The sequence below is a fragment of the Olea europaea genome, unplaced genomic scaffold (genome assembly GCF_002742605.1).
Source record: "Olea europaea var. sylvestris unplaced genomic scaffold, O_europaea_v1 scaffold3197, whole genome shotgun sequence".
Taxonomy (NCBI): Eukaryota; Viridiplantae; Streptophyta; class Magnoliopsida; order Lamiales; family Oleaceae; genus Olea; species Olea europaea.
In genome coordinates, this window is record NW_019250802.1 from 10,345 (window position 1) to 19,549 (window position 9,205).

General features: G+C 36.3%; 3 protein-coding genes across 3 annotated transcripts; 1 reads left to right on the forward strand and 2 right to left on the reverse strand.

Moving 5' to 3' along the window:
• Nucleotides 1-530, reverse strand: LOC111385530 (60S ribosomal protein L29-1-like). The gene is made up of 3 exons (XM_023009928.1): nucleotides 402-530; nucleotides 213-322; nucleotides 1-136 (listed from the first exon to the last, which is right to left on the reverse strand). The coding sequence occupies exons 2-3, from the start codon at nucleotides 312-314 to the stop codon at nucleotides 56-58; spliced, it is 183 nt and encodes a 60-aa protein (XP_022865696.1). The 5' UTR covers nucleotides 315-322; nucleotides 402-530; the 3' UTR covers nucleotides 1-55.
• A 750-nt stretch (nucleotides 531-1,280) lies between these two features.
• LOC111385532 (GTP-binding protein SAR2-like) lies at nucleotides 1,281-2,650 on the forward strand. Its single transcript, XM_023009929.1, has 3 exons — nucleotides 1,281-1,409; nucleotides 1,863-1,994; nucleotides 2,130-2,650. The coding sequence occupies exons 1-3, from the start codon at nucleotides 1,281-1,283 to the stop codon at nucleotides 2,448-2,450; spliced, it is 582 nt and encodes a 193-aa protein (XP_022865697.1). The 3' UTR covers nucleotides 2,451-2,650.
• Nucleotides 2,651-3,137: 487 nt separating this feature from the next.
• LOC111385534 (calmodulin-binding transcription activator 6-like) lies at nucleotides 3,138-6,905 on the reverse strand. The gene is made up of 3 exons (XM_023009931.1): nucleotides 6,678-6,905; nucleotides 3,208-3,542; nucleotides 3,138-3,165 (listed from the first exon to the last, which is right to left on the reverse strand). The coding sequence occupies exons 1-3, from the start codon at nucleotides 6,876-6,878 to the stop codon at nucleotides 3,138-3,140; spliced, it is 564 nt and encodes a 187-aa protein (XP_022865699.1). The 5' UTR covers nucleotides 6,879-6,905.
• Between the last annotated feature and the right edge of the window lie 2,300 nt (nucleotides 6,906-9,205).

Consider the following 9,205-nt stretch of genomic DNA (forward strand, 5'->3'; position numbering starts at 1 on the left):
AGTAAACATCTGCACTATCAGAAAATGGATTATGGGCACATTTGTGATTTTTAGTCTACTCTTCCTCAGCAGATTCACCACTCCTCTTGTTGTGCTTCCTCGCATACCTCTGATTCCTCAAAAACTTCGGCTCCATCTGTATAACATTTCACACATCAAAATAAGGGAAAAAAATTTCACATATACAGGAAATCGGCTGAATGAAAACGAACCCCTTTGGTTGAGGTGTGACGGTGGCGTTTGGGCTTCTTGATGCCGTTCTTGTGGGCCTTGTAGGATTGGTTATGGGCGGTGTGGTTCTTCGATTTCGCCATTTTCTTCTCTGCATCAAAGGATAAAAACAAGGATTAATACAAAATGTTTAGCCTATAAAATACACATATTTCTGCATCTATGGATACCTGGTGATTTTGAAGCGAAAGGAGGTTGCGTCACAAATTGTTAGGGTTTTGGTTCCTTTTAAGCGCGTGGCATTTAACTGAGTGGTTTGGGCTTCAGTTCAGCAGAGTTATTAATGGGCTTTGTAGCGGAATTGACAGAAACAGCACTGAGCTGAGCAATTTTAAACGTTCAGCAAATCTTTATTATGGCTTGTTTGGAGAGATTTTCTGAAGATTATTTTTCCCAAAATCATTGTAAAGTGTGTATCATATTTTCAAATGTCCTATGATAAGTTGTCTATGGACTTTGTGCATATTTTGTACATGAAACTAAACTTGTGTTTGATTTTGCTAAAAAAAAAAAAAAAAGTAGAATTTTTATTAGATTTCAATAAAAATTCTAATAAAAATTGTGTGGTTCAAAAGTTGTGAATTCCATAAAATAAATTATTGAAAATGAGTTTTAAAAATGATGGTCAAGCAGCGATTGAACGACAATGCATATTTTTAAATAAGAGAAATTAGGTAAAATCTTCTAGATTATCCTACCAAATGTATTGAAACTAATTGTTCAACTTTTGTTTTGTATGCAACTACATATATCGCAATGTTCAATTAAATAGAAATTTTAAGAAATATTTTCACCACGTAACATTGACTTTACTAGACGAAAGTAAATTCGAAGGTGAAAATTACATTAAAAAAATGTTTATATTATAATATAATATTCTAAATCCCTAATCTAAGACCAACTTGGATGATGCAAACCGGCCAATGGGCACTCTCCAAAGTTGTCACCCCATTCCCCTTTATAATATATAAATACTACTTGAAATCAAATTCAGCCTCAGAATTTTTGTAGTTCATTTTCTCAACTTTTCCTTTCTTTTCAAATTAAGTATGTTTCTCATGAATTGGTTCTATGGCATATTAACCTCTCTTGGATTAAAGCAAAAGGAGGCAAAACTCTTGTTTTTGGGCCTCGATAATGCTGGCAAAACCACTTTACTTTATATGTTGAGTAATGAGGTTTTAGTTTCTTCCCTCTCAACAGTGTTTGACACATTCACATTCACACACACATATACGTTTACGTATATGTATGTGAACATACTGTTCCAACTTCGTATTTTTTCAACATAAACCATAGATCGTATTTTTGGGGTTTGTAAGTGGACCCGCCTACTATAAAATGAGCAAGAAAATCTTGCTCATAAGCCAAATTCTGTTTCATCAAAGGCTTTGTGGAGAACAATTTTCACAACTAAATGAGTGGTGGATATTGTGGATCCTACAAAATAAGTGGATAAAAAGCAATTTGAGTGTTTATAAACATGAGCCGAATATAGGCGAATTAGCATAACTTTTATAAAAATAATATTTAAGTGCCGCCAAACATGCCACATTGTGAGAAGATTTTACTTCTATTTGCTTTCGTAATATGGTGGTGAATGAAATATGATTATGTTATTTTGTATGCAGATGCTGGTTCAACATCAACCAACACAGTATCCAACATCAGAGGAACTAAGTATTGGGAATATAAAGTTCAAGGCATTTGATTTAGGTGGCCATCAAATTGCTAGAAGAGTCTGGAAGGACTATTATGCTCAGGTTAATATTTTTAGTTCGACTACCTGAATTCTTTTTCAACAATATGTGTATCGAAATTCATGTCATAACCTATGGGATCTTGCCTTAAGAGTACTTAAAAAGAAAAGTAAACTGATGTGCAACTTATTTCATTAGGTTGATGCTGTGGTTTATCTTGTTGATGCTTCTGAGAAAGAGAGATTCATGGAATCAAAGAAGGAACTAGACGCCCTTCTCTTAGACGAGTCTTTAGCAAATGTCCCGTTTCTTGTTTTAGGGAACAAGATCGACATACCCTACGCAGCTTCTGAGGACGAGCTACGTTATTACTTGGGCATAACCGGCCTCACCACGGGCAAGGGTAAGGTCAATCTTGCTGAAACCAATATTCGTCCCCTCGAGTTATTCATGTGCAGCATCGTGCGCAAGATGGGATATGGCGAGGGATTCAGATGGCTATCTCAGTACATCAAGTAGCAGTCCTTAAAGATTTGAAGGATCGATGGCACCAATAATTTGAAGGATTTTAGAAGAGGTTTGTGCTGGTAATAGTTTTGTTGGGCCGTAGGTTTTAATTGTTAGTGTTTTGGCATCGAGGTAGGTTAAGAGTATGATGGCAAAGCTTAAACTTTAGTTTAGGCTGGTAAAACATACTTTTTATCCCCATATTTTGTGAAGTCTACAACTTATTATTTATTTTCTATAAGTTCTATATGACGCATGACACTTTAACATCTTCCCATTCGCTGAGAAAATCCAATGTGCCGAGGTGGGGATAGCAAGTTCGGAACATAGCACGGTGCTTAAAAATTTCAATTATGTTAAACCATTCACAACTAGCAAAAATTTCAATCATGTAAAATCATTCATGGCTAGCAATAGTTGAAAGATAAAAATAAGACGACCGAGGCAGATCCACTAGAATTTTTCAAGAGCATATATATAAACATGCCAATGGAAATTATCAATCTCACAAGAAGATGGGATCGAAAGTGAAACCTAGCAATTCCCACATCATGATATCTTCAGATCTTAAAATATCCCAACGTTTAAGGATATCAAACCCAAGAAGGTACTACCTTAATCTTTACAGTGTACACATTCACCTTCCGTAAGTGCACGGTTTCTCACCATCCCACAATGGAATGCGTGCACATCAGTCATTTATATGGCGGAGTCCTTCATATTCAAGCTGCACAAAAACATGATTAGTTTAAATTATGTGAATTAGTACCGTGAACTGACCAATGTAAAGAGAATCTTTACCTTTGCTTTGTTATGTTCTATTTTCATTCTTCTATATTCTTCTTGTGCTTGCTTTGTGCGAAACATAGCTTGTACTCTTACATCAGATCTTTCAACACGCTCTTCGGCTTGTTTCCTGTTGGTTTGGAAGAAGCCTTCAACACTTTCTTGATTCTGATCTTCGACAGCTGCATCAGTTTGAAACTGAAGCCCTCGGAAGCCTTTTCTCTTGAGACGCCATCGTATTATTGCTTTTTCAAGGACCCCGACTGACCAGACAATCATGCGGTATTGCCTCCGAACTAGGGAATTCCGGACAGCAGACTGCTTCAGAGAAGAACTAAATACCCAAAGATGCACATTAGAAAAACATGTACCACTAGGCAATGTACTTGCAATTATACATAGATAAACATGTCATTAGTCCAGGAATATTAGACTCATAAATACTATAACATTCACTAGATAAGTTACACAGAGAAAATTAATATTGTTTCAGTTTTTGCGTTATGTCTTTCTGATAGTCACCCATCAAACCCAAATTCAGAGGATTAAAAACACCAGTGGTCACTCATTCGAGCTTCAGTCGAAATTTTATGTTGGACATTTAATTTGTTTGGTTTCAAGTTGGCCATTGAACTTGAATTTTATTACAATTTGGTCATGTTGCTAAATTTAAATTTTAGTTACAGTTTAGTAAATCCTTCCATGTCCTTTAGTTTATCTAATGGAAAAGCCGACGTGGTAGTCTAGTTGGCAGCCTAACTGGCAAATTACTAGACTTCCATGTAATCTTTTCCATTAGTCAAACTAGGGAACATGGACAAAGTGACCAATTTGTACCAAAATTTAAGTTTAGCGACCAACTAGAAACAAAATGAAATTCAGTAATTAACATAAAAGTTTGCGGAAAGTTTAGTGACCACCAATGCATTTACACATTGTTCAACAATATACTCCAAGTTCATTTTAGGAACGAAGCTACCCATAGAAAGTTTAGTGACCACCAATGAATTTACACATTGTTCAACAATATACTCCAAGTTCATTTTAGGAACGAAGCTACCCATAGAAAATTTAGTGACCACCAATGAATTTACACATTGTTCAACAATATACTCCAAGTTCATTTTAGGAACGAAGCTACCCATAGATAAACACTGCATATTCAGCTCTACATGATAAAAATTGAGATGAAGCCACAAGGCCATTTGTTGGATAATTGCTTCAAAAGTCAAAAGTTAGAGGACTATTATTGCAATTAATAAAAGGTAGTTATTATATGGAAGACTTCTAATTAAAGTTGAGAGCAGAATTCTTACAGAATTTGGTCTCCAATTTACAGCCAGTTTTGAAGTCTTGCATATAAAGGAATCCTTATTAAATTAAATGAGTCTTGTTTGAGTTTAAATTAAACTCTTCTACTTAGTTATTGATCTTATATATAGTGGATGTATTTCATTATTTTAGGTGGTGCCAGAGATTTGATTTGAGAGGAAAATATTGTGAGCCTAGTATTTTAAGACTTTTCGTACGTAGGGTAAAAAAGTAGTTGTGGTAAAGTTTGAGTGTATTTTTTCTTTATGATATTTTGGGATTGGGTTGGTGAGTGAAATTCTATATGATTGTAACAATTTTTCATATAGTGAAAAGCTTTGACAGTCCGTTTAATTTGTGCGTTGTTCTTTATTTTTCTTGTTTGCTAATATTCTTCTAAACAACAAAAGATCCTGCGGGTAAATAGAAATAAAAGAAAATTGGCATAAAATTTACAAACAAGTGGTATTAGAACGTCAGTTAGTTAGGAGTATTGAAGCAACAGAAAAATATGTCATCGTTGAAATATGATGTTAAGAAATTTGACGGGAGAAACAATTTTGGCTTGTGGCATGTACAACTTAGGAATTTATTGATTCAAACAGGACTACACAAGGCCTTGAAAGGAAAACCAACCAAGAATTCTGGCAAAGAAGCTGAATTCAGTATGAGCGATGAGGATTGGGAAGAATTAAATTTGAAGGCTGCAAGCATTATACGTCTCTGTCTGGCTAAAAACGTTATTGCAAATATTCATGGAATATCAGCTGTAAATGAACTATGAGAGAAGTTAGAAGAACTATATCAAACGAAGAACCTCTTGAATCGGTTGTATCTGAAGGAGCAATTTCATTCATTGTGTATAGAGACGGGTACGAAAATCTCAAACCACCTGAGTTCTCTCAATGGGATTATTTCAGAACTGGAGGCTATTGGAGTGAAGAAGGGTCACTCCATGAGAAATAAAGTAACTTGTTGGAACTGTGATCAGATTGGTCACGTGAAGAAAAATTGTCCAAAATGTGAAGTAGGGTCGACTAAATGCTCGGGGTCGGACCATGCATCTCTCCTGGCAGAGGAGGACGCGGATGTGATGCTGTAAAGTAAGATGGGAACATTCTTATGACATGTTGCCAGTTTCCATGATAGAGGATGTGTCCTGACTGACGCGAGTCAGCATATTTGCACATAGCATTGACTGAAATTTGATGTAAGGTGTGTAGGTATGTGGTGGTGTTGTGATGTCGATAACTGATGAGTTCTCTGAAAAAGTCAGTGGGAAAGTTGCACCATAACTATAAGTAAGGTTGTTTCGACATGTAGCCAATGAAATGCTCAGAGTTCGCGAATAATTCTGAGTGGTTATTCTCATATGGTGGAGTATGGGACCGCTAAAGTGTGTCAAAAGCTTACCTGTTTTTTTTCAAGTATTGTGATTAAAAATTGTAGAAGAGATGACAATATTTTGACTCGTTTTCGATAAGTGAATATTGTTGGATAATTGCTTCAAAAGTCAAAAGTTAGAGGACTATTATTGCAAATAATAAAAGGTAGTTATTGTATGGAAGATTTCTAATTAAAGTTAAGAGCAGAATCATTGCTGAATTTGATCTCCAATTTACAGTCGATTTTGGAGTCTTGCACATGAAGGAATCCTTGTTGAATTAAAAGAGTCTTGTTTGAGTTTAAATTAAACTCTTCTACTTGGTTATTGATCCTATAAATAGTTGATGTATTTCATTATTTTCGGTGGTGCCAGAGAATTGATTTGAGAGAAAAATATTATGAGCCTAATATTTTAAGACTTTTCATACATAGGGTAGAAAAATAGGTGCGATAAAGCTCAAGTTTATTTTTTTCTTTGTAATACTTTTGGATTGGGCTAGTAAGTGAAATTCTATATGATTGTAATAATTTTTTATATGGTAAAAAGTTTTGACGGTCCGTTTAATTTGTGCGTTATTTTTTATTTTTCTTGTTTGTTAATATTCTTCTAAACAACAAAAGATCTTGCGGATAAATAGAAATAAAAGAAAATTGGCGTAAAATTTTCCAACACTATTTTGGCCTGAAATTTCCCCTGACAGCATTGTACTAAAGCGCCAGCAAAATGGTGAGAAAGGGGAGTAAATCAGGGCTCACTTGAATTTTTATGGCCTGACGACACATGTTAATGAAATCCTTTCGTATCTTCCAAGTACGGAATCTACATTGGATTCGAGCAGCGGTTGAAATCATTTTTCTCATCTCATAATTGCGGAAAGCATGTTGGATCTTCATTGCTGCAACTATTTGACATGCGTCAATCTCTTGGTTAGATGACTGAACTGCCTTTGTATGCATTTTGAACGACTGTTCCCTGAACGCAACATGAATACGTGTAGCTGCATCAGCAGTTGTCCGGTAAGCTGCCAGAGTATCCTTCAGATAAATCTCCTCCTCAGTGAAATTTCCAAGGTTCGTTGTATCAGTTGTGGTTGTTTGTAGTGACCCTCTAACATTTCCAGCCAATGTCACATCCTCAAAATGTGAAACTAAAGCTTTTTTAGCAAGATAAGCTGCCAAACCATCATATCCATTTTTGGAAGCAAGATCTATAACAGTGCATCCAACAGGGTTTTTGGCTATTGGATCTATAACTAAAATTAGCTTTGCCCAACCAGATAGAAGGCTTGCAACCATTTTTTCCCAGGAAAAAAATACTGTTCTCAGTCATAAAAAATAATGTAACAAATCCATTACTTAAATCAGTTGACAAGAATTTTCACCACTATCCAATAAGTGTGATCCAATTTACATCACCTTTTCCGAAACCTTACTCTCGAACATACATTTCATGACACAGACATGCTGTCGTCGTCGTGCGTTTTCTAATTTCTGTTGGTGCTTCAGTCTTGCTCGGTCTTGGGTCTCTAGTGTGGATTGCTTGATAAAGGGGCTTGGCTTTTCTGGTGCTTCCCCAGGTTGGATTTGTATCCCCGCTGCTCTACTTATTCCACTTATCAGACTGGGAAAAATTAGGGAGTAGTGCCTATCACCCCAAGTGCTTGTACCATGAATTTGGTTGTAGATGTACGTGGCTAGATCAATCTTGTTCCCTCTAACCAAATGGTATATGAATCCGACCCTTGGATTTGTAAATGTTGTTCTGTGGGATACGATGTTATGGCACATGAATAACCATAAAATTGCTATGGATGGGGAGAGATCTATCTGATGCCAGTCTACTGTAGGTAGAGGTCAAGCGTTTTCACGTCCCAACAATATTTCTGCAACCTCATACCAGTTGAAGTCTTCGGGAATGGGAACCACATTATTCCAGGATAACTGATAGTAGTCACGAATTACCTCTGGTGAAAACATAATCCATTTGCCCCTAACCCAAGTCTGATGTAAGTGCTTCGATCCGGGAGTGTCGATTTCTGTGTTGAAGTTTGCATAAAATTCCTTTGCTAGATTCTCATACACCGGATGAGGTCTTTCTATTACCTTGTCCCAGCCACAATTGTGAATAAGATATGTCAATTCAAAGTTGGGGAAGTCTTCTAACTTTACTGGCCTCTCGGGAATGATTGCCCAATCACGCACAACATTGGCGTATCGGGCTGCCGTATCTGATGATAGGAATCTTTGAACACCCCCTTCGGGTTCTCTTGTTCGGGCCGTTCCAGATGAGGAGCCGACTTTCTCTTTTCCCTTTGAAGTTCTTTTAGGAGGCATCCTGCAAAAGGAAATACACAATATCACTCACTTGGTGTAAAAAAAAAATGGGCATGAATAAATTTTGAATTCATAATCCCCCAAACTTTCTTCAATATGCACATTTACGTGTGTTTATACAATGTTTCATAACATGAACCATCAATATAACTCTAGTATTGCATAAGTATGGAAAACTCAAAATTTTGGCTCGAACATGCATTTCTAAAAATTTTTACCCATGACCAAGTGACCAAGTTCGGCCCCGGGCATCACCGAGAAATATCCAAATTTTCCCGAGCAAGTTTTGGACATGTGAAAGTACATAATGATATCTAGCATATATCCAAATTTCACCCTAATCGGAGGTCGTTTGCATTAGAAAACATAGGGACGAAGGTAGTGACGTGAGTGGATATGTTGAACCATGAAATGCCTTTGTGAATTCAAATGTTAAGGTAATGTTTTCTATTGAAATATCACATGATTTTTCGACAAAAACGCTACACAATAACGATGTAAACTATTACATAAGTGAAAAGCCCAAAAAATCAAAACATACGTTAATGAGGCATTTCGTCGAACACTTGGTGTGCAATGTGAATTACTTCCTATTTCTTACATACACTACCATGAAAGTTCCCCAAATTCACAATATTACACCAATCTACCACAATACATCCTAACTAAATCCACACATTGAGAGAGAATGTAAGAATGAAGCTCGAAATTAAGGATTAGAAGAACATACCTTGTATTTTCAATTTTCTTGTTAAATGTAATGTTGAACTCAATTTATAGTCCAATCCAAATTGGGTGCTTGAATTGTGAATGTGTGAAGTAGGTGCAAGTGAGGAGTGATATGTGTGTGGTGTGCAAGTGTGAAGGTGGGTGAAGTGTGTGCGAGTGTCTCGAGTGTGAGGGAGAGGGGGAGAAAAATTTGGGGAGGAATGGTGTGGTCACGGGTTAAA

Bases quoted from the DNA above. Each gene is read 5' to 3' on its own strand.
- LOC111385530 (XM_023009928.1), bottom strand. From the start codon at position 314: ATGGCGAAATCGAAGAACCACACCGCCCATAACCAATCCTACAAGGCC. The intron at 137-212 runs GTTCGTTTTCAT...AATGTTATACAG, and splicing joins GTCACACCTCAACCAAAGGG to ATGGAGCCGAAGTTTTTGAG.
- LOC111385532 (XM_023009929.1), top strand. From the start codon at position 1,281: ATGTTTCTCATGAATTGGTTCTATGGCATATTAACCTCTCTTGGATTA. The intron at 1,410-1,862 runs GTTTTAGTTTCT...TTTTGTATGCAG, and splicing joins TTTATATGTTGAGTAATGAG to ATGCTGGTTCAACATCAACC. The intron at 1,995-2,129 runs GTTAATATTTTT...TTATTTCATTAG, and splicing joins GGAAGGACTATTATGCTCAG to GTTGATGCTGTGGTTTATCT.
- LOC111385534 (XM_023009931.1), bottom strand. From the start codon at position 6,878: ATGCATACAAAGGCAGTTCAGTCATCTAACCAAGAGATTGACGCATGT. The intron at 3,543-6,677 runs GTGAGCCCTGAT...TCTCTGAAGCAG, and splicing joins GTCAGGCCATAAAAATTCAA to TCTGCTGTCCGGAATTCCCT. The intron at 3,166-3,207 runs GTACTAATTCAC...GTTTTTGTGCAG, and splicing joins TTTACATTGGTCAGTTCACG to CTTGAATATGAAGGACTCCG.